At 41.0% G+C, this 27424-nt stretch overlaps 1 protein-coding gene across 1 annotated transcript in view; it reads left to right on the top strand.

The window, feature by feature from the left end:
* Window positions 1-8111, top strand: part of LOC143320687 (protein diaphanous homolog 3-like) — a 161931-nt gene extending 153820 nt beyond the window's left edge. Inside the window, exon 29 of the mRNA XM_076730545.1 lies at window positions 6693-8111. Coding sequence (XP_076586660.1) covers window positions 6693-7039 — 347 coding nt within the window. The 3' untranslated portion in view covers window positions 7040-8111. The remainder of the gene's footprint in view (window positions 1-6692) is intronic.
* The last annotated feature ends 19313 nt before the right edge of the window (window positions 8112-27424 follow it).

Genomic DNA, 27424 nt, shown 5'->3' with positions numbered 1-27424 from the left:
CTTCGCACACAACACACACACACACACACACACACACACACACACACACAGTCAACTATGACAAACAAGCGAGGAACAAACCTTCAATGACTGGTGTGTTGCCAGGTAATGATCTTTAATTACAGTCAGCCTAATGCACACAGGCAAGCTAACAAGCTGTCTGCTGGCTTTTATCTTTGACAAGACTCACTGGGGGACATTGGGGTATCACACACTGACACCATACATTTTCAACTCTTACATGTATCTTTCCTTTGTAACGCAAATAAATTAAATCATAGTTTTCCACAGTGCGCTCCCTCGCTCACAGACAAAATCATCAGCTTGTTTTGCATATGTTGTGTGAGCTCAGTGGCAATGTCCATTAGAGGAGAGGAAGATCAGAGCATTGTTTGTGGTTTGTGTTTCTTACCCTTTGTACCCTCCAACCCCTTGTTCCTTCTGCAAGTGTTTTTTCTACTCCACCTGTTTTCCTCCTTTTCAATCAGTTGTTCTATTCTGAGTTAAATAAATAGCACATAGTCTGTCAGAGCTTGTTAGAGCTTGTCCAATTGTAGATAAATGTAGTCATCAAGCCTTTTCATCTAATGGATCTACAGTATAATGTTCCCTCTTTATTGGAAGGTGGTGGACAGACTATGATAATGGGGTACTTTATCAGAAAAATGCTTAGTTTATGTTCATCCACGAATATTTTGGTGTATTTTCGTTCATCCTGTACAGTTTAATCATAGTGAATGTAATTTTATACCTATAGCTGGCTATGTGCTGGATGACAGAGTGAAAACGCATCACTGGTCCACTCTTCTACTGTGTACTTTTAATATTCACCATGCCTGGCAAGAAGTGAGAAAATGCATTGTTTCAAAAGTCACATAGAGGTAAAATGAGTCAATGAATAAATCAGATAATTTACAGAATTAATCCGCAGTGACTTTGGTAATCTGATGATTAAGTAATTTTTTAAGAAAAAATCTTTTGATTTCAACTTCCAACATCAGGATTTGCTGCTTTTCTTTGTCATATGTAACAGTAAACTGATGACTGAACTTAGAGATTTCTCACTTCTTTCTGCCATTTTATGGACAAAAGGATTCAACTGAACAAATCAACAACAGTTTAATCAATAACTAATGCTGTCATTAGGTGCATTCCTTGTTGAAAAATGTTGGATTTTGCTCAAAACTTAATTTCATGTGTTCCATATATATGACCTGATCCTTGTGCAGTAACCTGACCCTTCAGGTTCCACTTGTAGATGCAAAAGAACAGTGCAAATAGTCACCATCAGACAGAACATGCAGAAAACTGCCAACCCAGCTAGCTGTGTCATGATTTATGGCGCATGTGTTTGATCTTGCTAACTTCAACTTGTTGTGTCAGTCACTCCACAGAGAGGAAAAGTCACTTCGCTGTCTACATTTTTGTGAGTCTGCATGACTGCTCTCTTAAAGTGATCAAATACTGCAAACTTCATAGGAGTGGAGCGAAGGGGAGGGAGTGAAAGATGAGAGGAAATGCTCATCTGCATCTGTATTTGAAGTGGCAAATGCAAATGGACCAAATGATCTGACAAGAGGAAAATGTGAATTCCTCTCTGCAGCTATTTGCAGATAGAAAAAAAAAAAAAAGAAACTCTTTTTTTTCTATTGGACAGGCCCTTTTACATTCCGACAAAATGCCACTCTATCAGACATTTCATAAACCACCACGGTTCCATCTTGAAATTCCTGATGATGTTTTCAAACTGTTCAGAGGAGTGATTAGTTTTACCTTGCAAAGCAGCATTTCACACGAGGATCAATCTCGCCAGGCTTCAAGGTATGTGCTTGTGGCCGAACCAGCTATGCAGCTACAGGCGTGGCTCAGATGTGATGGCAGCAAAAGAAGTGACTGTTTATATGAGAACAATTGCGGCTTCCAAAGAGGATAGCATAGATGCTGCTGGAGCATCAGTTATATCAGGACTGGAAAATATTTCCTCACTGAAAGAAGAGCAAAGAACATCACTGGAAGCTTTTCTGACTTGAAAAGATGTTTTCGTTCTTTGCGCGACTGTCTTTGGCACAAGTTTTGATTTTTGACTCGCTCTTCTGGTAGGAGCTGTCCCACTACATCATGTGGTTCGTTGATCTGATTGGTTGAAGTCAGCCAGTGATAGACAGATGGTTCATCCAATCACATGTCAAGTATTTTTGAAACTGCCTGCCCTTTTCCAAACCATTTCCAAGGGCGTCTTCCCAGATGGTCCTCTGTAACAAACCATCTGGCACGTCAGGTTACGGTTAGTCTGTTTTGTTTGAGATTTTACTTGTCTTCTGCTGCAAAAGAACCAGTGTCAGTAGCTGGTTAAAATGCTGTGGGCTGTGGGACTTAGAGTTAAAAGACACATTTTTCAGCAAAGCTTGAGAGCAAGAAGAGACACAACAAGCTCAGTCTGCCAGCTCTTTTATCATTGTTTTTCAACTGTTTTCTTTTCCAATCTGCCTTCCAGCAAAGTAAAGGACAGCGGCAGACTGAGGACTGTGATAGACTTGTAGTTTAGCAGAATCGTATTGTGTTCATGCTTTACAGACATTGGAAAATACCAATCTCCAGGCTTTTTCATGTGTCGACTGTTCTCCAATCTCTTAACAGCTCGTCATGTAGATGAGTTCATTGTCAACTGCAATAGTGGCCGACAGTGTAGTTTAACAGTCCGCGAAAGAAAAAGGCAGACATCCACTGCTGCTGTCCAGACTTACTGAGGCTCCCTGCCTCAGCCTGCCTGACTAATAACTTCTCAAAAACTTCAAGTGAGTGGCACTGGGGAGGGGGTAGAGAGATGACTGAAAGCCCATCTTTATCAGTCCAAGCAGCAAATATAAATGGAGCAAATGATCTTACATGAGGAAATGTGAACTCCTCTCTGCTGTTATTTGCAGATGGAGTAAAGGAATGCCTCTCATGTTCTTTTCTAATATTGGACAGGGACAGTTTTCCAATGAATTGCCATCACATCGTGTTGTAAAGATTAACTGCTACATATTGTATATTACACCGTACATTGATCCAAACCCAAAAACTTGTCAAAAATTGATTAGGACCTATCAGTGGTGGCAAAAAGTGTCCACCATGGTGCTACACTGTCTGAAATCTTGACAAAAGAAAGACTGCATGCAAAACATGCAAACACACCTTAAAATCTTTATTGGAAAAGGAGTTTGTGCTTCAATGATGGGATTCTCAGTGGAGTGCTAAACCCAAGATCCAGTGAGCATATTCCAAAAAACATGAAAAGGTAGCATATCCCAAGTTATCATCTCAAGGAGGACAAAATATTCACATTCCGTTTGTTTATTTGGCTCACATCACATGATGTGAGAGCATTTGTGAAATGTGAGTGTTTTCTTCTCTTCGACTTGATAACTTGATGTGCTACCATTTTACGGTGTTTGGAACAATACCCACCATAAAATCTTTAACAGTTGCATCACCAGCTTAGCTCTCTTCAGAACACAGCACACTACAAGAATAATAAAGTGCTGTCGGAAACAGGAGCAGTCAACCTGAGGCAAGCTAACAACAAAGCTAGCAACACCAACTAACGCTACTTGCCCCTAACTCCTCTCGGTCAAAGGCAATAACTGAAGCAGTAAGCTATTTTATTTACAAGGACATGCACCCATTTAGTGTTGTTCGAAGTGCTGGATTTAGATGGATGACAATGACCCTCAAATGGAAGTAAACAATACCCAGTTGCCAACATTAAAGTGAAAAATGTGTCCTTCTTGGGACTATCCAGACTTTTGCCCTTTTTGATCACTGCTTGTTGTTAAAGGGAACTCCACCAGTCTTATACATCCTCTGTTTACAGATCTTAGGTAGTGTTACTGCTATGTGAATGTTTAAAGCCTTCTGTGGCCGCACAGGGTGCAATGCTAAATCTAATAAATTGCCTCAAGTGATGTCACTTGAGTCTGTGTCATTTGGGGCTGAGGACTACAAATCTGAAAATGAGAAAGATCTGGGTGTTTGGAGTTGAGCTTACTGGACCTCTGTAGCTTGCTCTTCATCTCTGCTTGAGGCTAACAGCTTGAGGCTACATTGCCCGCTAGAGCAGCAGAACACACCCAAACCTCTGACCAAACTGTCAGTAGTGGAGTTGCATTGTGGGAAATGTAGTCACCAAGCTTTGACAAGGAAGAGGAATGCTTAAAATAAAAGAGATGATATCTGTGTTTCTGCAGCATCAAATTAGATTTTTTTTAATTATATTTTTTTTGACAATCCATTATGAGTCTGACAATGTTATAAGAGTGCCGAGCTAAATTGGTGGAGCATTCTTTTTACGATCAAGAGGTGGCAGCTGCCATAGTTTTTAAAGGGCTTTTTGTACTTGGAAAAAAAAGTGAGAAAATGTTTTTAATTAAGCTATTCCCATTGAAAATGAAAACACTTTGATGTGTTTGCAATTGACTTGAATCCAGTTTAAGCAGAAGTGAAATATATTGACTTTAAGTCTATCTACGTTTTCTGCATCAGATTGCTTATCACGTACGTAAATCTGTATCAAATTGGCTCAGAGGGATAAATGCACACTCCTACAATCACAGCATGTGTTCAATAAAACACAACGGTTTTGTCTTCAAACTCCACCCGTTCTCCTCTAAAACCAGTGTCAGTTCTTGGTGAAAGGAGAACAGCCTGTGAGATGAGACGTGTTTTACATCTCTCAGACGTGTTTTACAGCTTAGATGAAGGCATACGTTGAGATGCTAGCGAGGCTTCAAAGGAAGGGGCAGCTAGGTGTCACAGGCGGACAGAGTGAGAAGAAACTGAACTTGCCAGCACTTTGATCATATTCACTGCTAAAGGCCAGGGCCCTGTTAGGAAGACAAGAAATGCGCTTTTAGGATAAGAGTTCTTATTGAAGTGGGTTTTTTTAATCTATTTTTGAAGTGTAAATTTATGTATTGATACAGTACTTTATATTTTTCACCATTATTTGTTTTTATGTATTATCAGAGCAGGCAATAGTCAAATGATAAATTCTCTCCAGGATGACAGAAATTTAAAATTTCAACACAAGCGTCAACAAGATATTAAAATGCAAATTGCTGATACCACAATTGCTAATTTTGTCACCATCAGCACTGATATCTCTGATTGTCTTATTTGTAAAGGAATTGCGCATTTGTCGGGCATTTGCCCTGAATGACCAGAAAGAAACAGGCATGGCGGGTAGATGACAGGTTTTTAGACAGAGGAGGGGAGGGACAGGACAGGATGTGGAGTGTGGCGCAAGAGGATCGACAGCAGGGAATAATTGTCATCTTTTACAACTGAGACTGCAGCAACAGGAAGAGAGAGCAAAAAGGGTGAGATAATGAGAGGAGACTTGGATTTTCAGCTGTGGTAAATGTTCAGTCACAGCAGCAAGGCAACACACTCTACTCATTTCATCCTTTTAAAATCCCCCACTGCCTCTTGTTTGCCTAACGAGTTTTTGTGAGAGTGTGTGTGTGTGTGTGTGTGTGTGTGTGTGTGTGTGTGAGAGAGAGAGAGAGAGAGAGAGAGATCGCCGGCTTTCTTTGCTTAATTTTGCAGTCGGTTCCTTCTTGTCTGCTCTCTTTCCTCCTTTTATCCTTATTTATTTGTCAGAGGTTGTGTTCAGGGACGTTCCTTGTCATTCGTCAGCGCGGCCCATAAAACACACTGTCATGACTGACTGGCCACGCTCCAAACTCATTACCGATTGGCTGACAGAGCGGGTCGCTCTGTTCTGCTCTGCTGTGTTTGACTCCTGTTTGCCAGACATTTAATGCTCAGGAAACTTTAAATGCGGTGGTGTCTTTCCTCGCGCCACTCCTCTCAGCCTCTTGCTCAAGGTCACATGAATATGGATTTACCCTCTCCTTCCAGCGCACACATACTGATGATGAAGTCTAAGATCTACTCACAGGGATTATAATTCAGAACGTAGGTCTGATCTGGGCCGTCGCTCTGTTCCACTGTCTGTCTGGGTGTGTGTTTTCAGTCGGAAACGGGAGGGGAGGGTGGGAGGCTGAAAGAGGAGAATGGCAGAAATAAGAAAGATGAAGAGGACTACTGCAGGAGCCGAGAGCTGAGATGAAGAGTGGAGGAAGGAGAATGGATGATAATGGTGGAATCAGGGGAGCTGGAGCTGGCTGGGAGGGTGTCATGTAAGAGAAAAGGGAAAGGGACTGGAAGATTGGAAAAGGGCGATGTACAGTGTTATTGAGTTTCTGTTGCGGTTGATCAGCCATATCCATTTCATCATATTGGGCTTGCTGCATGCCACAGTCTGCTGCAGAAAATTTGTCCTCATCAGTGTTTGTGTACACGGTATGTGTTTCCATGGTGTGTGTTTGTGTGTGTATTCATCCAGACTAACATTGAGTACACTGAGCTCATGTGTAAATATGGAGTTTTGCCTCGCTTTGCATGTGCATATACATTTTGATGTCATTTTGTATTCGCGGCAGAATGACTGATGCTACATTTGTATTAACTTGCTTTCTTTTTTAAGCTTTCTCCTTCTATCTTTCTTGCTTTTGTAATTTATTCTGTAATCTGAATAACCCTTTGCTTCCATTTGTTTAACGAGTCAGTTGCACATCACTTCTCTTTGTCTTCCCTCGTTCTCCCAGTTGTGCTCACTGTTTTGTTTCTCTGTTTTCCACTCACAGAAAACAACAAGGCACCTTTACAAAGGTCTCGCTCACGGCAGAATATAAATGCAGGTTCAGCGGTTGTGAAAGCTCCCCCTGCCAAGGAGGCCCATAACGAGTCTGAGGGCCATGCGTCTGCAGCCCAGTCCAAGGCCGCTGCGTGCTCGGAGTCGGGACACCGGTACAGGAACCCCCGGGGTAACAGCTACTGGCTGGACAGAGAGAGAGTGGTGGAGAGAGAGATGGTGAAACCAACTGAGAAGGCAATGGAGGTAGATGCAGAGCCTCCAGCTGCGGTTAGCAGCTGTAGCACCAATGGAGAGTCAGATGTCGAGGCTCTCCTGGCCAAACTCAGGGCTTTGTGAGGTTTCTTTTCACATTACCACGCTATTTCTGAAATGGTGTACAGTGCACATCTTAACATACTCTGAATGTGACTTAAATGATTTTTCAATTTTCCAAACAAGCAGAAAATTTAGTTATTAAAACAGCGTTGTAAAAGATTTGTCAAGGATGAACATTAAATGAGGAAACAAATCAATTTTTGGAGTTTTGTAGAAAAATGAATTCATTTGTATACTCTTAACACTTAATGGTACAGACGTCTAAAAGAAACTGCAGGCAGACAGAGCACACATAGCAGGACATGCTTTGGCCCATAGATGCCCTCAGAGGTTATTTCATGAAATAGAGACTAATTAACCAAAGTTGCGATTCATTGGATGCACTTAGTGTCATACATTATAGTTCAAAAGCAAAAATACAGCCAAATACATTCAGCAGACTCTTTGCCGGATCCTGTAAAGTTTATCTATCTTTTATATGTCTCTGACCATTGGAATACAACATAGTTATTTCAATGGAAGTAATAGATGAAATATTACTGAGCACTTTCTTTGTAATCGAGAATTATTCAGTATTAAATATGAACTGTATCACATTATTTCCTCTACTGTAGCATTTATTTAGCACCTTTGTCCCATTATTACCTTTATTTTAGTTTTTAATTACAGTTATTTTCACATGCATGTTATTAGTCACGTACAAGTCAAAGACTTTTGGTAGTTAAATCTTTTTCATTCCTCGTGGGGTGACAGTGTCTTTTATATTCAAAGCTTTGAAGTAATGTTTGCATGTTCTGTTAAAATGTTACCTGCGTTCGATAAAACTATAAATATATACACAAAGGATCAATATATATGAGCTATGCCATATGATTATACTTCCACAGGTTATAACCGTAATTAGATGTCATTTGACAAGTCGATTTTGGTTGCACTGGACTGTATTGTCCACGTAATATTATCCAAAATGATGATTTTCCTCCAACATTCCTACTGAAATCACTCATATCTTCAGTGTTTTTGTTGTATCTTTATCCTTTATTATACTCTCACTTTTATAGACCAATTTACAATAAAATAAAGCAAAAAAGTGTTTTGTTGTCTTTTTCACACATCACAAAAGTTTCAAACAAGACTGAAATTTATACATGTCTTTTTGTTTTTTTTGTGCTTTTTTGTTCTCAGTGTTGCTTATAGTCATCATACTTTAATATTTAGTGAGCAGAAACAAAGATCACATCCTCGCTATCCTAAAGTAATTGTCCCAGATGAGTAGAGAGGAGACAAAATAATCAACACCTTCAGACATTTATTATTTAAATATATTTATTACAATGCATATGCAACCTAACAGAGGGCTGCATGCCAGTTAGCAACACTGCACACAGCTGTAAACTACCTAAAAAGCGACACTCGTACGATGGAGACAACATGAGACAGTCAACACAGATCCAAAGCACTCAGATCATCTGAGCCCAAACTCTCCTAAGTGATGATTCATTCTATTTTCAAGTGTCCACAATATTTTCTGAAAACCCCGGCACATATCAGCGGTGGCTATCAGTGACCTGCTGGAGCCTCTTTAAAGTTGTGACCTGTGAATTAACTTAGTTCCTTTTATTTTCACTTCCTTCCAAAATCTGATAATTGGGCTCCTCTAGAATGTAGTGCCTTGGTTGAACTGCATATGTAAAGAGGCCATAGTGTGCAGTGTCTTAGTAGATTTTTGTTGTTGCGCTCACTCAGTGCATAATTTGCTGCATAATGAGCTCAGTTTTCTTACGACCTTACATAATCATGTGTGCACTTAATAAAAATCCCGATTCACCATAGTTGTGCATCGACATTGTTAAACTGTCTAAATTAGTCACACCTGACTCAAAACTTGTGAAGAGCATGTGTGAACCTTAATCACTGAATTTTATTAATTAAACAAGACATTAAAAAGCACTGTGCTGAACATTTGCCTCCTTTAAAACATAATTCACTCACACACTGCACAGTATACAGGCCAAAAAGTACCATATATTCTGGACATAGAGTTGAGAGTTGCTGGGAGAGCTGAGACAGAGAGAGATCTGCCGATCAGTTAACCTGCTATCTGACAAGGTCTGCTTGCTGTAGCCTGTCAGCTGGTGAATATCTGCGACACTGGGAGAGACACAACTGTCCCCATCTGGAGCAGAGACAGAGACAAACACCTCTCTGGTGATGCACAGCGGTTTGGTAGAGCAGAGTAGTTGTTGTTGCTCCTCCAGTGATTCAGCCTTAGCTGGCTGCAGTGGACTTTCGGTGTTTCATGGTTCTCTATGAGCACGTAACAGCAGTCACCTTCTGCAGAATTTCAGCTTTTTGTACCTCCATTTCTATGTCACCCAAGTTCTTTTTTTTTTTTTTTTTTTCAGTTTCCCAAATGTTATTTTCATCTAGGAGATTATGCCTGTGTGGGTGTTCTCCTTTGCGTAATAATAGTGCTGTTTCTGAGAATGTGCCATGATGTTAGTACAAGATAATTAATGTGCTATAAACATGCTCCTGATCTAGATTCATGCTAAAAAAAAAAAAAAAAAAAAAAAAGCATAGGTGTCAACAAATGTTTTAGAAATTCAGTCTTTAGTCTGTGTGTTTACATGTGTGCGTGTGCCTGTCAAGTCGGAACACTCTGTCTAATCGTTGATAAATATGATTATCTGGAATACGTTTTGTCCACATCAGGAGTAAGAACCTGGAGCTGCATACATATTGGACAATAAATTTGCTTTAATTGCCTGCATGCTTTCAAGATCTGAAAAATGATTACATTTTGTTACAGCATCTGTGCGGGCCAGCTCCTTTTGAAAGGAAAGCAGGAAAATGACCAGCTAAACTCATAGACACAACAAATTGAGAGGAGAAGGAGAGCATAAGGAGGGTAGGATCTTGTTATGCTGAGGGAGCCTTCATTACTCACAGCCCTGTGTTCCAGCCATGAGGTTTATCTATGGGCCTAATAAAGTGGAGCAAAACATATTGTGTAGCAGATTGCAATCTGGGCTTCTTTGATTGGAGATGAAGTTAAAAATGTGTCTGAGGATTTGTTGGGGGGGGGGGGGGGGGGGGGGGGGGGGTACAAAGCAGATCAACAGATTTGTCACTATTTCTTTTCCCCGAGAGTCAAAGAGTGCACTCTGCTGTATTTAGAGCATCATGTCCACATCACACTGTGGAAGTTTATGGTGTGATTTTCAGATTGTTTTGCAGAATTATTTTGTAATCTACAGCTGATGGTGTCGGTCATGGTTGTGGAGAGTGGTGGAGTGAGGAAGGATGCAGCTGTCCATCCCTGCCCGCTACAAAATATTTTCAAATGCTGTTCATTTTCTTTACATTTTGGTGTAAACGTAATTGCTGCCTGGATTACACTGATTTACCAATCCAGAAAGTGTGATGCTCATACATTGTGTTAACAGAGACTACGTAGTGAAAGCAGCCTCAGCAGCTTCAGCTCTCTGCCAGCGTCTGCACTGGAAGTGCTCAGCCACCGTACTGCGTGATCACCAGCGTTTTGGCAGCGTTCACAGCGCACATTCACTGTGGTGAGGTGAGTAAGACTGGAGCGAATAGACTTGAAGCCTAAAAAGATCCTTTAGGTCACGGTGAAGCAAAAGAAACATGAGCTGTCTCGTGGTCTCTGTAGACTGCTTTTTTTGATTATAATTAAGACACATCTGTTCCATCAGACATGCACTCCCATCAAAGAAATAGTCACACACTTCTCATTGTTCCATGTTTCTGAGTGATAGCCTCTTCATTGTCTCTGCATGTAGGTTCTACAAGAAAAATTGTTGTAATGGCTCTGCTCATCACTGCAGAAATCCTTGAGCTGTTCCCAAAACTTTTGCTCTCAGCTGCTAATAAATTGCAGTGCTGAGAGACTGAGTTTGTGTCTTTACCACAACCAAACAACAGGGTTTTTTTTCCCCCCTCTCTTCTGAACTGTGCACCACAGAGCATCGCCGTGTGGCAGAACCTGACTAATCATTGTGCAGCCAGAGCCGAGTCACCTTGTTGTTGGGCTCAGATCCAGGAGAAGACAGTTATGGTGGTAAACCAACACCCTAATAGTGTCACCCAGGGACAAGCCCGGATCTCGTTGTTCTTTCCTGTTTATAGATCAAGCCAAACTGGTCTTAGATGAAATGCTCATGTCTGTGCAAAGTGCTCATGCAGTGTTTGTGGTTGAACACTTGCTTGAATCAACAATAGATGCTTCCCACCGTCTTTATTATTCCTCCCTCATTCCCGTCTACCAGTTTCTCTCTCGGCACTGTGTTGCCCTCTCCTTTCTTTACGGGGGCTACCTCCATCTGTCACTGCAGGTGTGTTTTTGTGTGTCTAGTGTGTATTTCTTTGATCACTGTTGCATTACACCAGTGTAATTTTTTTTTTTTTGCCCTCTTTCAGTTCTTTGTCTTTGTTGTGCTGTCTCACAGAGATGTTTGTTGATGTCAGAGACAGAAAACTCATCCCTCGTCACTTTTCCAACAAATCGCACAATCGTTTTTGCAACCATGCAAAATATCACATGGATATCAAATATCTGCTATCTGTCGCCATGCGCTGATTTATTCCCTATTTATTCCCTCTCCAAACAGCTGAGTGGTGTCCTGCGGTCTGAACTTTCGGCATGTTCATTCACTGCAGTCACAACAAATTAGTAAGGTTTGGTTTGCTGCTGTTTTTGTCAGTGGCAGCTGATCTTTATTGAATGGTCTTTTTAGTTTTTTTGTTTTTTTGATAGTTTAATAAGTTAGCTCGCAGGAGTGGAGACAAACTTTAACCCAGTATGAGCTCAAAAAAAAGGACTATCAATAGTGGAGTAGCAATTAGGTTCACGAATATTGTAGATGAAATCCATCATATTAGTCTGATGAAGTGAAATTCTGATTACATAGTTGTGTGCTGGCACTGAGAAAGGTGAGAAATAATATATATTTGAAAATTCTCTGCATCAGAAATAATTCTACAGCTGAAGCTGGTACTCCTTCATTTCAAGTGTCAAATGCTCTTAAAAGAAATATGTGACTGCGTGTGATTGTAGCCCTGTTTTAAAAAAGGCATAATTATAGCTGAATCTAATCTGTCAAATTTAGCTTATTTTGATTTGTTATTTTAGTGGAAAAATGTGTGTTACAGTCCAAGAGAAAAAATGTGCTGTGTTTGTCTCATGTTGCTGCTGTACATAGTAGATTCCCTAAGGGCTATGGCACTGAGCAGAGTGACAACTGTGAAAATACTCAGTACAGTCGTGCTTTGTTGGCAGCAACAGAAGTGAGCACATCTGGCTTTGATCACCATTGTGATGGTGGTGCAGAGAGTGACAGGGCAAGCAGAGCGATGGAGGCAGATTCTCAGGGGAATCATTATCCCGTTTAATAAGTCTAATGAGAGAAAAGGTGTTGCACCTCAGCTAACTGCTGTCCTTGTTTAAAACGCAGGCACACACAACAAATACGCACAAGCTTATGCAAGGTTTCAGTAAAATCAGGCACATTGTGTATCACAGATGTAAATAAAGAAGTTAGAGCATCCTTACCAATGTACTGTGCTGACACAGCCCGCAACTAATGAACCACCACTAAAAACATGAGAAATGTCTTAAGGCGTTGTTAAAATGGGCTCCTAAATGTAGCCTGCTATTAAATGTCAAAGTTTGCTTCATTTTAAAATCACAGCAATCACATAGGTCAGACCTCTGGAGTAAGTCAATCTCAACGAAGACTATAACTCAGTGATCATTAACTGGCCGCCCACCGGCCACATCTGGCCCACCAAAGCTTCCCATCAGGCTGTAGAATATTAATGAATTCAGATAATATGCACATCTAACGTTACTCACCAGTGGAAGAGGTCCAGTCCATCCTGAGAGTGATTCTTGGTTATCTGGCAAACCCCTGGCAACGAGCCAAAAAGTCCATAATTAACAGTTCACTCATTCTCTTATTATTATTATTATACTCCAACTCCATCCTCTCTACTCTGTGAACTCACCATCCAGCCCTTCAGCTCCCAGGCCGGTCATTCCCTGGAGCCAACGGCAGCACACCGGCCAGACTACAGGAGGAAACTCAGAGCATCACTGAGTTTGTCTATTAGATACAGGATACACCTTGGTTTATTTTCATTGGGAAAATGTTCTTTTGGGTATCAAACTGACTACTTTTGTTTGCTCCTGGGATCCCAAAGAGGAGTTTTTGGTCGAGAAAAGGACTCATTCATTGGTAGATGAACTGTGGGTTTTGTGTTGACTGCCTCCTTGGCTGAGGTCTGAGGGCAGTTCCTAGTTGAGTGTCTTATAGAAAAGGCTCTTAAAAATAACATTACTTTTCTAAGAAAGGTGAAATATTACCCAGTACTTAGGCCTTTCTTTTAATTGAAAGTCCAGCCCTGTCATTGTCTACTTATAAATATTCTGGCCCTTTGACAAATGTGGCTGATTTCCCTAACATTGACATCATCGTCAGGGTGAGATTAACTGCAGGAGAGAGTGTTGAGTGTTATTGCTGATTTCACGCATGAACATTACACCAGAGAATTTGCTATCAGCTCATAAATCACAGATACGCAATGTGTCTCATTTACTGTAGGACACAATTTCTACAACTCGTGTAAATATAGCTGTAAGAAGATCTGAGTCAGAAATAAATATGGACAAACTGCTTGAGCCTCATCTGCCTCAATTTAATGCTGGAAAAATCACAAGAGATTTGACTTTGATTAAGTGATTAACTGTTATTTTCTTACTTCCAATTGTTCTGGACTTCCAACCTTGAATGAAAATAAGACGTGGACCTTTTAGTAATAAGTTTAACAACCCCTGACAGGCAAATAATAGCTGAGAATCAGTCTACAAAGAGAGCAGATAAAACTGGGGGGAATCGGTGAAGACTGGATCCACCTGACTTGAGTTTTGTTCAAAGCCAAAAAAAAAGAAGAGATCATTTATTCCATGTCTAAAAAGTTGGTGTTTTCAATCAATGTGTCAATGAGTACAGAACAGTAGCCTCCGTATTTCTGTTCACCTGCTCAACAATGAGAGGTGGGGGACTCGAAAACCCTCTCAACCCTGAGTATGTGTTTGGGCTGGGGTCTGTATGCTAACTAGCTTAGCAATAGAAACAAAGCAGCCCTGGGTGACAAACTAGAAGATGTGAGACATAACATTCATCCACACTAGAAGAACAATCAAGGCTTCCAGAGTGCAGCCACCCATGAGCATATTTTGGAAAGGGGTATGCAGGCTGGAAGAGGAGGTGACTTGTTCCCATGTTTTGCCTCCAGTTCCTGTGTCAGCTTGGCACTGGTCCCGGTATGCCACAACACAGAGGCTTCATCCTCAAATGGCACAGTCTCTCGTTACAAGTGTGCCAAAGAACAGGGATGGCTTCAGGGACGGAAGTCAACTTCGCTGTCACGAACATATTCTTCTGGAGATTACAGGCGTCTGGCAGCATGAGACTATCACATGAGGACAACCTGACCATCACTAATAAATCTGAGCGCTCATTATCATTCATTTAATGTTTGGTTTGAAGTCGTCAGTATCATCAGAATTTTATGTTGTCTTGAAACAAGTGTCTGTACAAGAAGTTATGAGAGTTTAACTGAAGTTTATCTCAATGATGACTGAAATAAGGCAAGACGTGATCTAACAAATAAAGACATTAAGATCATCGCTCTGATCAAATATTTATTGTCAGCTTCAGAACTTTTCAATCCTTACCACAGAAAAAAAAGCTCAAAATACCAAACATGATAAATATTTGTCATTAAAAACCAGATACGCTCCTGTTTAAAGCCCAGAGTGGTTGTTTGTGCTGCTCTGTAAAAATGGATATCTTTTTTGTACTGAAATCCATCCTTGTTACTTCACATCCTCATCTTTCTTGCACAAAACAACGTGTTTTTTGTTGTTTTTTTCCCCCACAGCCTCAAAATTGGATTTCAGCATCTCAGTCAGGGTTTCATGTCCGAGTCCATCGATCATGCACAATATACACCTTTTCTATGAGTTTCATCATCTGAGACATTTAGCGGAAAAAACGGACCTGTTGCTGGGGATTAATTCCTCGCTCACACACATTTGTGTTGACATAACTCCACAGCTTAACAAAAACAAGCAGTTCTCCATGTGTGGGTACAACAGGGGGTCAGACACCATGTGCTGACTGCTGCCAGATTGAGTGCTGTGGTAAACTGCCAACAACTGTGGCCTGGTACTCAGCCCCAGTTCACTTCCCCCAACCCACTGCAGCAGGCTCCCAAATAAGATAAGACAACTGAGTATCTTCAAATTAGAGCTCTGGCATTAACCTCTGTGCTCACTCATGCTGTGTGTTGAGTCTGTTTTTAACAGGAACAGCGAGATTAGTCTCCAGCAGCAGCAGACAGCGGGAGCAGTAACTTGTCTGAGAAGCTCCGGTCGACAGGTAAATGGTGTGGGGATTTTGGCTTATTGAACTTTGTGACATAGTTGGTGAGCATGCAGGTAGGGAAGCCAGGAGCTGCACAAATCATCTCGAGCGCACTGACACAGGATGTTGGCAAAGAAATGGGGGGAAAAAAATGCTTTTCTGGAGCAGCTTCTCAGGCTAAACAGCCACTCTGGTCCACCTCCATGACTTCAAACCTTGTCTGCCCAATCACATGCATCTGTTTTCTGGGTCACAGCATTTGCAGACATCAGGCAAAAAACAAAAAAGAAAGAAACAAAAGAAGCAAAAAAAAAAAAAAAATCACAGCTCTCACCTACTGGCCCCGGAGTTCAGTGCTTTCCCCAATGGCAATTTTCAACTCCCAATTCTCAGCTGAGTTCGTAAAACCTTCCAGCACAGTTCAATACAAGGTGAGTTTCTGTTCACGCTCACCTCCACACAATTCACTTTATGCTGCCTTGCAACACAACGGACTGAACCACTGATTTCCAAACGCGCTCGCAAACTATCCAAATAGTGCTTTTTAAAAGAGCTCCACTGTGTGACATTTCTATACCTAATGGTCATAGTTGTTATTGTGTTTGGACGGCATTGTCTGATAATGGAAACATCCTTCGCTACATTGAACCCAACAACAGAGACGTGTAATAATCATATCGCCTCAGTGAATCATTGGCAAAGTCATATGATCTTTACCTGTTGTGTGCAGCAGAGAGCACGCATGAGTAGCCACAGTTGTTTGTCGGCTGCTCAAAGACTTTTGTTTGAGCTGCACAGTTTCTTTAAATATTAACAAAACCCCCTATCGAGCTTCTAACTTTAATTCACTCTCCTGTACTGATGAGTTCTTCAGTTACCTCACCTGTTGCAGTCTTGATGTCAATAAAAGCTCTCTTTTATACAGGAGGACACCCCGCTCTCTGTACGAGCCTATGATCAATAAAGCTCATAAGTCTTTTCCTCCAACTGAGTGAGCTTCTGCTCCCTACCCGCCGAGAATCACTGAGCGTCAGACAGACCAGACATACTCCTCCTAAAGGTGCCTCCCGTCGCATACAAATCCTGAGTCAGTCCTATACTCTGCTCTGCCACTTGCACATTCCTCCCTCGAGACTGGAGGCAGCCAGACAAGGAGATAATGCTTTGGCAAGAGACGTTAAAGAAAAAGATTAATATGGGCAGCTGCATATTGTTTGTGTGTCTGTGTGCTGGCATGCTTATGAATGTGTTGGTGTGTTTTATATTTAAATGCGCTCACATGCAAACATACAGTTTTTTTTTTTTTTCGAGACGTGTTCAGCAAATTGCATTAGCGTAAAAGGAGCCACTGTCATATTTGCCTAATGAAGGAATTAAGATTAAAATAAAGTTAAGCGCCAAAAGCTCCAACATGCTAGAGAAATACACAGCTTGTCTCATCTAATTTGCAAATCTTGTAAAGTGTTTTGAAATCCCTTTGATTTAGGACCTCTCTGCTCTGCAATGTAAATCAGCTGGTGAATAAATGACTTCATGGCCTCATTAATATGTATGCACACGTCAAGCTCGCCTGCAGTTTGATGTCAACAAGATTTGGGACAAACTGGACTCTTATTTTAGATAGACACACTGAGGTAGGCTGAGAGGGCGATGTTGTTGCAGCAACACATGTTTAAATTCCCAAAACAACATTATTACCAGTGGATTACACGCAACATGAGAATTTCATCAAGCCGAGCAAGTAAACACACACACATGAAGGCCCCATTCAGGAGTGAAATGCACGTTGGTTCTGGATTCAGGCCCAGGCATGGGAATATGTCCCAACCGACGTCACACATGGTTACACCACTAATAGGAGCAGGAAGGTTGGGGTGCAAATGAGCAGCTGAAATAGATGACAAAAAAGGAGGGAGGGAAGGTGCTGACATTCAGGTGGGCAGCAAGCCCACTGATCATCCCTGAGGTCCAACAGTCAGGTCAGACAAACCAGCACGTGGTTAGCCTGCAGATGCCGAAAGCAGCATCAGTGAGTGTGGTTCAAAGCCAGTGATAGAGAGGCCTAATTGCTCTTTCATTATGAGTCATGCTATAGAGCATTCATATGCAATTAGCAAGCATTTCGATGGACGTGTTTGGGTGCATGCAAAGCCCATACTGCAGGCATGCATGTGAGCAGACCAGCTCCAGAGACTGAACTTTGATGTGTTTCCTTGATTGTATCCTCTGGCAGATAACTCTGCTGTGTGATTTGGGGTGCAGGGGTTAGAGTGTCTGAGTCAGCTCTAGCTTTGCTCTGGGAACAGCCGGTCTCCCACTCGTTTGAAATCACAGCAACGTACAGTCCATCTCAAGAATCAAACTACCACAGGCATCTTCCAGCACAGTGGTGGGGTGGCTGAGGCTTTATCTGCAGCACTGAGATACATCGGCTGGCTGCTGAATTTCGTTTCATTTAAGACCCCATCAATGTGATCAGTTTTCACTTTGTAGCAATTTTAGCGAATCAAAAGTTCTCTTTGATTACCTGGCTGTCCAGGTATATTCTGTACAATCACGTGTAACTTTTCCTGCATGTTTGTGAAGTGCTTTATGTCGTTCAGATGGCTCAGTGTGTTGATGTTGTGCGCATACGGTATATTATTATGTTGTCCGTTTTTTGCTCTGACATTTTCAGAGGTCACTGACAAAGACGTGTGGCACGAACAAACAAATATATTGAGGGCAAATGGGAAGCTCAGTTGAACCAGCTGTCAAACATGTTAGAAAATTCTAACAGAAGAAATAATGTCTTTTTCCCAGCAATATTAAGATGAGAACAATAATAATACCGACTAAAATACTGAGCTGATTGTAGAACTTAAAACAATTGGTTTTAAAAGTAAAAATTATATGTGCAATTGCAACTTTTATGTTATGTAGGGGGGCTGAGGAGGTCAGATAAGGAGGTTAAGTAAATAAGTGCCACTGATGAGCAGAGCACAGCTCACCAACTGCTCAATAACTTGAAATTTTGTAAGCCAGAGCTTGTTTTCTCTTCCTGAATGATATCTGATTATTCTTCCTCTAGAGTGTCTTGTTTTGCTCTCCTTTGCTTTGTTATTGTATCTCACAGTGTTGCTGGACTGTGTGAAATAACTCCATGCAGGCTTGTTAGAACTGGACAGTGTTCCCACTGTCCCCCCCCCCCCCCCCCCCCAAAACAAACCAAAAGCAGTGATTAATCTGTCCTTCTATATGAAGCTCAGCTGGACTGAGCGTACGATTGTTGAACCTATATTCGTTTATTCTATTGATTTATTTGCTACTTGTGGGCAGTGGGAAAAGCTGTAAACTAGCAAAGCTGATGTGTTAGCAAACAGTCACCACTCACATCCAGCAGACACACAGCAACATTCGGATTCAAATCAAGCCGTATTTCAGGCATGCTGATGAATGTAAGTGAAATACTCCCTCTCCCTATAGCTTTCGCTCTGGTCTCCAGTAACTCCTGAGAAAAATATTTGTCTCGTTAGCTGCTAATTGCTCCACCGCATTCACCAGCTAGTTGTTAACTTTGTCTGTCTGCTGCTGCTGGAAACCTGGATGTGTACTGCACAGTTGGTTTATCAGAGCTTGTTTCTTTTTTTTTTTTTTTAGTGAAAACAGCTGCCAGATGCTGAAAAGAGACCGTCCTAAATGGAATGACAGCATCAGTCTTTCCAGCGACAAAACAACATATGTTTACGTTGATGCGACAAAGACCTCTAACAGCTGTAAAAATTGTGACAGCAGCAAGCGAGGAAGGCATGCGACTGTAGAGCGACAAAGTTTGTGGAGGGAGGAGGTGAGGGTGGATGGATGGGTCAACAAAACATCTTAGTTTAACATGAGAGAGACCAAACCTGACCACAGCCTATCCAAAGCCTTCTCACATCATAAAACTGCACTCTACTTCAACTTAGATCATCCTGCTGATAGAGGCATTGCTTCTGTGTGCTGTTCTAATAGAAATGGGGGAAAAAAGACGTATTTTGCCTTTTTTTTTTTCAAGGACATGTTGACTGAAAACAAAGTTGATTAGCAGTGAGACTAAACAAAACTAAAGTTGATGTGAAACAGTGATGTGAAAGATGTTAAAAAGCTCGATCCAGCTGAGGAAAACTGCAGAGTTGGGGTATTAGAACCATTTACACATCATACATATAATTTTCATCCGTTGTTTATGTAAAATAATTATTACAGCAGCTTTAAATGGATAGCAATTTCCTGATAACTATCCAAATAGTATTTAAATATTGCCTACACATTTGCTTTTTTTATGTAGTGACACCAATGTGCTCCCAGAATAAATAAAAATCATAATTTAGACTTGGTCTGGATTTAACTCCACATTGGTTCCTTTGCTTTTCACCCTTCATCAAACTTGCTTTCTGGTTTTGCTTTCTGCCAGTGTTCTTGTTAAAAATGAGTTTTTAAGCCAGCAATCCTGTCATCTAGTTTTCCTGCAGGGTTGTCAACTCCCCATTTAAATATTATTTAGATCTGACGGCCAGAGGAGGGAAAATTAAGCTCTTTGTGAAATAAAATCCACATACATTGCCTGCAATGGATAAAGGCATAGCGACTTCCACTTGCTTTATTCCTCATTCCAATTAAAGCAGGAAGCTTTGTCTTGCTGGAGAAAAGAAACCAGGCTCATTTACAGTACCACTTCCAGTATCTTGAGAAGTCATGACAGATAAGGAACAGAGTATTACTGTAAAACACCCGGCCAGTCACTGGAGAGGGACTCAGGGGCAGCAAAAACAATTCCTGACACAGAGCTGATGAATATTTTCATTGCACAAAAGCAATTTACAGAGGACTGAAATAACATAATGTTCTTAGCTTACACTGCATTTCCATGCTAAGTCCCTAAAGGCTCTATTTTCTTAGTCACATGGGGATTTAAATGTGCTGTGTTCACATTGATGAAGGAAAGAATTTGTGGATTTTAGATGCTTTGGAGGATGGGATTTATGTCTTTTCACCCATCAAGCTTTCATATTGGCAAAAACTGCTGTACTGTAGGTCTGATATTAAAATCACTCAAGAGGGAGCTGTCCTAGTGTGCTTTTAATTGACATTACGAGTCAACAAGAAAATGTACAGGAGTTCAACTTTAATCAAATCCCATGTGAAGAAACACATTCTATTGGAGGAAAAGAGAGTTCTTATAACACCATGTATTCTCATTAGAGTACACTGCGAGTTTGATGTGTGTAGCGCTCTTACTGTCTTCCAGGTGCTGTCAGACCAGCAGAGCTGAGCCAGTCCGAGTGAGCGGAGTTGAATGGCCTTTGTTGCTGTTAACACCGCTTGTCTGCCAGCATTGCCGTGCATATGGTCAGTGTGTTCCCAGGCGGCCGGGCTGCGCACAGACATGCAGCACTTAAAGCTGCCATCCTCGCCCACGCAGACAAGCTGGAGAAGCACACACGTATGCAGACTGTCTCCTCGACGTCCGTCTGCCCTACATCCCATGATTCCAGTTGACAGCAGCAGACGTGTCACAGCTGGCTCTGAGACCAAACTTGAACAAAGGCAGGTTAAGCCAAATGGGTCACATGTCTTCTTCAAGGCTTCAATCCCTTTCGTTCACCCCCACAGGGATCTCCAGAATTCTGTCTGTCTGTCCGTGTTAAATTTCTGGCGTCACTTCATGGCCCATTTACGACAAGGTAATACACATCATGTGAGACTTACCACATGTAGCACATCAGCCTTTGCGTTTTCAATGAAATCTGTTTAATAAACACTTTTTTGAACATTTTATATGGAGGTGCTGAGATTTTGGGTATTTAAAACTTGTGTCTTTTACACATGCATGTGTTTTTGCAATATAATAGACAGACATTGGCAGAAATATCTTTTTTATTATTTTTTTTTTCATTTATGTTATCTCTTGTTTCATTGCCCAGCCCACATGGACCAATAAGACACCAAAAATACTGAAGCACTGGCGGGATTGGTTTTGGCTGGTTTTGTTAGACATAAACATAAACTGTTAGATGTAACATTAAAACTCAAGGAATAAAAAATCTCATTCCCTTCCTGAAACACAAACATCAACGGTCCATCTTATCTCATATCAGGGACGATTTGGGCAGAGCATGAAGAGTATTGCAATTTCACCTGAGTTTTGAAAAATAAAATGTAAGTGAATCATACAAAATGAAAGATTTCTCTAGTCCAGAGATGCCCATGCAAAATGTCCCAGCTAAGGTCTCTTCTGAAGTCCAGTCATCTCACATTTGTGTCCAATATTGTTACAATTAAAATATATAGATAAATAACTGCAAAACCTGTATTTAACAACAGCAACTGTCACATTGAGGGAACTCCAGAGCCTCTTTGTAAGACTTGGCCTCAAATATGCATACGCATTATCCATTTTGAAAGTGGAGCAGCCAAGAGAAGAAACATCAGGAGGTATTTCACAGTTTTGTTTAAATGTGGAGCATATTCTCTGCATGAATGACCACCCTGCCATTAAACCTGCGATGAAATTCTGTCTCAACTGCCACACAAGGTGCGAGCTCTGGGAGTTAGAGTTGTTGGACTGCCAGGCAGTGTCAGATAACAAGTGTCAAGAGGAAATGACAAGAGGGGTTTCAGATATGGACAGGGGGCCTTATCCTAACTGGAATCTATGCTGAACCAAGCATCCCTAACCTCAGCGCTGATATAGACACAGTTTTTTTTTTACGAGGAGGGACTGGAGAGAGAAAGCTGCTGGAGGGCTTTTGTATCACCTGGACAGGGACAGGAGGTGTAGAGCGTACGCGCCGATGGGAGAAGGACATTTTCTGGATTGAGAATCAGAAAATATCTAGAAAAACAAAAGGTCCTGTACTTTTACAAAACCTACTTTGGGCAACTTGCCATTGACGACAACGATCTTTAGATGCACTTTTATCCAACGATCTTTTATCTGTCTTCACAGGTCACCTTCAAAAGCTTCCTGTGAAGCCTCCTGCCTGTCAGTGGTGAGCAGTGTCATCAGGTTCTCCTGCAGAAATGGTAAGACACGTAACAATGAGTGACGCTTTTCTTTTCTTTCTGCGTATTTCTGGACAAGATAACGAGAGCCCCCACCACCTCGCAGACACTGATAATAGATGCACATATAGAGACAGAGCTACTGGTAAAACAGGGAATATTCCTCGTCTCTCTCCACATCTTTCTACATCCTTCTGGTCCACCCACTCATACACAATGCATTGACTTACAGAGCATTTGAAAGAGCACAAACATCTGTGTCCCCTTCCACAGTGAAATCCATATCTCCTACTGGTGGCTTCATCCTGTCTGTGAGTGCCCAGGCTCAGTTCAGAACTTCCCAGGTTAAGCTTAAAGGCATGTCCAGAGACTTACTGTACATGTTCAGAGAGGCCAAGCATCTTCAAGAGGGGTCCGGTTAAATAGTCCCCTGGACTTTCTTTTATCCTATCTATAGGAAAAGGAGAAAAAAAAGTACATTTAAGTCCAGTTTCAAGCAAAAACAACACACACTGAGTGGGTCAGCTGCTCAATTGTGAGGATGTCCTGCTTTTCTTTGTCTTATCTGATAATAAACACAAGTATACATCAGAAACTGTGTTGGGCATGTTTCACAATTTTAGGATTTTATAGAGCAAAGGTTGAATCAATTAATTGAGTAAATAATCACAGGATTAATTGATAATGTAAATAATTATTACTTGCCTCCCTGTTGTCTCCAATTTTAATTTCATTTAGCTTGTATGCATCTATTTCCATCATATTTTTCCTAATTGTCCTCGCTCCGTCACAGGCGGTCTGCCACTCTGCTGAATTTCCACAACTTTTTTCCTCACACACCGGCGAGAAAAACAAGCTCCCCATGGCCATCGCCATCCTGGGGAAAAAGAATTACCGCTGCCCTGCTGCCCTCACCCTCCTAGAAAACACTGCACACATTGTGTTGCATGATAGTCTGCACTGGGCTCTAGCCAAGGCCCCAGGAACAGCTCTAGGCTGTGTGGCGATTTGGCATACAGGATAGAGTCAGAGTTGCAGGTTGCGTGACATGGTGTGGCCCAAAAAGACTTTACCATTATGCTTATTACAAAAGAGAGCATTGTAAAATGGTCATTGCCATTTTCTGACCATCACACATATTCAAAACGTACTCTTTAAATTGCCATAAATTGAGCCATTAGGTCCAATTTAAAGCCAACAGATCACATCAATGTATTATTTTGTGGGATTCATGTGTGTGAGCAGTTGGCCAGGTGGAACCTTGAGTGGGCCTGGAAACCAAGAGACTCTTTCAGCCATCTTTAAACACCATATTATTTTACACAGTTTTTGCACCTGACATTTTCTGGTGTGTTTTGTTGCATTACAAATCATCAAAAAAGGAAGTTTGAATTAATTTGCATGATCAACAACATTTTATGAGAGCCAAAAACCACAAAATTTCATCTGGACATGCCACTTACTTACATAATCTCCACTTGCCCACTATTTTCTGCCTGGTCATTTTACCAGGTTGCAGTGTGGCAGAGAGGCGGCATGTGCTTCTGAGAACACTTCACAAGTGACTTTATCTGTGTTTACTCAGGCCGTATAGACGACAGACTCATGGACAAATGCCTCTCTCCCGGTCATACACACACACACACACACACACACACACACGTGCACACACACATGAGCACACTTATCTTATTGTGACAGCAGAGTCTTTGTGTGACTTGCTGAATAGTATATGAAAAATGTCAGTGTTGCTGACAGGGAATGAGAAGGGGTAAGGAGACACTCGGGAATTTTAGCATTCAGTGGATTAAATAAAATCATAAAATCCGTTGCACATACATACAACCTGCTTTTGTAGTACACAGAGCTGTTAACCTTTTTTTATGAAAGTGACTATTCTTCCTGTATGTTTGTGGAGAAAAGGGTGCAAAATGAAAAAGAAATGACCACGCATATACAGCGTTCAGTCACTGCACATGAAGAACACAGAGATCATCTGCAGCACACTGTCACACCTTCAGTGTGTGTGTGGCATAGGAATGGTGTTGGAGGGCTATGGAGATAATTTCCATGTGAAAGGTGCAGCATTTTTATTGACATGTCAGTGTTTTGTGTTAAGCCCTCTCAGGATGTTATTAGTTTTCCCTTGAAAGGTCATTTATTTGATTTTGCCTGTGTACATTGGTAATTTCAGTCAGTCATCTGGGTAGGAAAAATAATTCACAGGGAACAGTAATAAAACAGGGACAGACCATTGAAGATGATTCACACAGTAGCGGAAAACTCCCTTGCTTTTACATGGGCTTTTATGCACTCGAAACATTCATCAACTCTTTGTCAGGAAACTCTTCAGATGGCTCCATTTCATAGTAAAGAGTGATGTTGCTGCTGGTTATATGGCCCTTGTAATAGTGACGCCAAGTGAGCTTGTCAGTTACAGTGAGAGACACCAGACATCAATCCCAGAAGCATAATACTTGGGATGAAGACTAAAAATGGCTGCAAACACAAAATAAAAAACATGCATATTCAAGTTTTTCCATCACATTTGTCAAACTCTGATTTCATGGTTGTTAATCTCAGTAATCAGGCTTGTACACGATCCCGGTGCCATTTGCACCATTAACCCTGAATGGATGTCAACACATTTGTCTAACTTGGTTTGAATATAAATACCGATCATTAGCACAGGCTAGACAAGAAGACTTTATCGTTATGCACAGACATTATGCACCAATCTACATTAGATTTTGAGCCATGACAACCTATTGATTGATCCCTATGTCTAATTTATGATCCATGCACATTAGTGCACGTAAATAAATTGATCTCTATTGAAGGAGGCCACTGTATGATTTAAATTCCAAATAAAATATTGCTTAAATTCACCCTGAACTTTGTGTACAATGGTGTAAAACCAGGACTGAGTGATACTCAAGTGCTTTCAGGCAGTTTGTTGTCTTGAATAAATCAGTTTATAATGTGGAGAATAATGTGTGCAAATTAAATGCCTCAACATAATTTAATTATATTTGTGCATCTGAGTCGACCAGCAGGGACAGCTTTAAGTCAAACTGAGATTAAAGCTGCTGTAAATCAATACTGAATATTAACAATGGGTCAAATGGCTACTTCTCTTGTATTTTTTTAAACTCCTACTTGTATTTGAAAGTGGACACTTGCAGTGATGAGCCCACAGAGATGAACCCACTCCTGCAGTTCCTCACCTTTTTGGATTTACAGCCAGCAACTTTACTGCTTTGGTTCACTCAGTGCTCTAATTCAATTTCTGCATGAATCAGACGGCAGTTTTCAGCAAGCAAAAGCTCTGAAGCCACAAAGTATGCAACCTGCCCAGCACCAGTTGGCACAAAAAAGTTTGGGATTAGAAAGTTCTATTCAACTAGCCAAATATTGCCTTTAGGAGTTGGTGGAGATCAAAAACAGAGCAAAAAGAAGGCGAATATTGGACTTTTACATTTGCCAAGTGACCAGAAACATGACTCCAGACAAATGGTAATGTAGCTCCATAACTGCTGGAAATATAAATAGACAGCTGTTTGCTCTCTGTATTATCTTAAAGGTGGTAATATGTTAATGTTGTTTTCAGAGCTTTGTTTCTGCTGCAATAAATAAAATCAATTATTGCAGGTTTATTTGGTGTTTGTTTTGACTCACAAATGTAACTGTAACTACCAAAAAGACGAAAGTTTCATTCATTTTTCTGCAGTGATAGAGCCCGTGCTCTCCAAGGGACATGATATTTGGTACAGATTGACAGTTTTGGCACTGTAATTTGATTGGTGCAATATCTGTGGAGGCGGGCGCTCATAATAGAGAGCCGAATGAAACCAGAACTTGCAGTTTTTGTTTCAGAAGCGAGAAAACCTCATTCATAATCACATCGACAGGTTATTGGCCTAACGTGCTTCCACTTAACGTAACAGCATATAAATGAAGACAATGTGTATCCATGTTTCTTTTCTACATGACATTCTCCAGAGAAGAAAGTCGCTGACATGATCATACAAGATGGCATGAAATTGTTGCTGTTGTGATTAGACCTCCTGTGAGATACGAATGGCATCCATGGAGAGTTTTATTCTTGCAAGGGAAATTACAGTCTGGTAGTTACCACTTGGTGTGCATTTATACTCAGGGGGGTTATTGTGGCATTATTAGACACTGCTGTTTTCTCTCATCAACATGTTTTCAGGTCAAGTGGATCCATTCCCCACTGGAAGCACTCCACGCCAAGGTGGAATCTAAACCTCCTATAATCTGCCATGTTATTGAATTAAAGGATTACGCCTGCTCTTCACAAGTATGTCAGTTATTCTTCTTTCAATGGTGCATTCACTGATTTCTTTTTCAATTAAAGGTAGATCCAGTGCTTAAATAGAAAGAAATGTTTGTGTTGAGTGATGCGTGGGAGGGAGACAACAACAAGAGGAAGATGTACATTTCTGTTCCTTTCAACAGACCTGTATTCGAGGAATAATTCAGCGTGTTTGTCCGCATTGGTAGCAGCTGCTTTGAGTGTAGTGCTGACGCAACTTTTTCAGTGACATTAACAAGAAAGCACATGCGACGTCACCACCTTTCCTCTATTATTTTTTTTCTTATAATAGGCTGTCTATTAGAGCTATGAAACACGGTCAGAGTCAAAAAAAGACATGAAAGCCTGGTCTACTTAATGAGCACCGATTACACAATTATTCCTACAAGTTCAGTTTTTTTGAAGATGCGTTACAAAGTTGACATGGCTCCTGTTTTTTTGTGCCTTTTGTAGTCCACATTTGATAAAAGAGGCTATTTATACATTTTTAAAAATGCTGGAATGAAATTGACTGTATCGACACAGTGGTAATTGTCAGTGGGTGTATGAGAAAGGCTGAGAGAGAGTCTTCCTGTTCCTAGGAGGATGAAC

Source organism: Chaetodon auriga, chromosome 1, assembly GCF_051107435.1.
Source record: "Chaetodon auriga isolate fChaAug3 chromosome 1, fChaAug3.hap1, whole genome shotgun sequence".
NCBI classification, from domain to species: Eukaryota; Metazoa; Chordata; class Actinopteri; order Chaetodontiformes; family Chaetodontidae; genus Chaetodon; species Chaetodon auriga.
The sequence above is the reverse complement of the archived record's forward strand: the minus strand, read 5'-3'. Positions and strand labels throughout refer to the sequence as shown.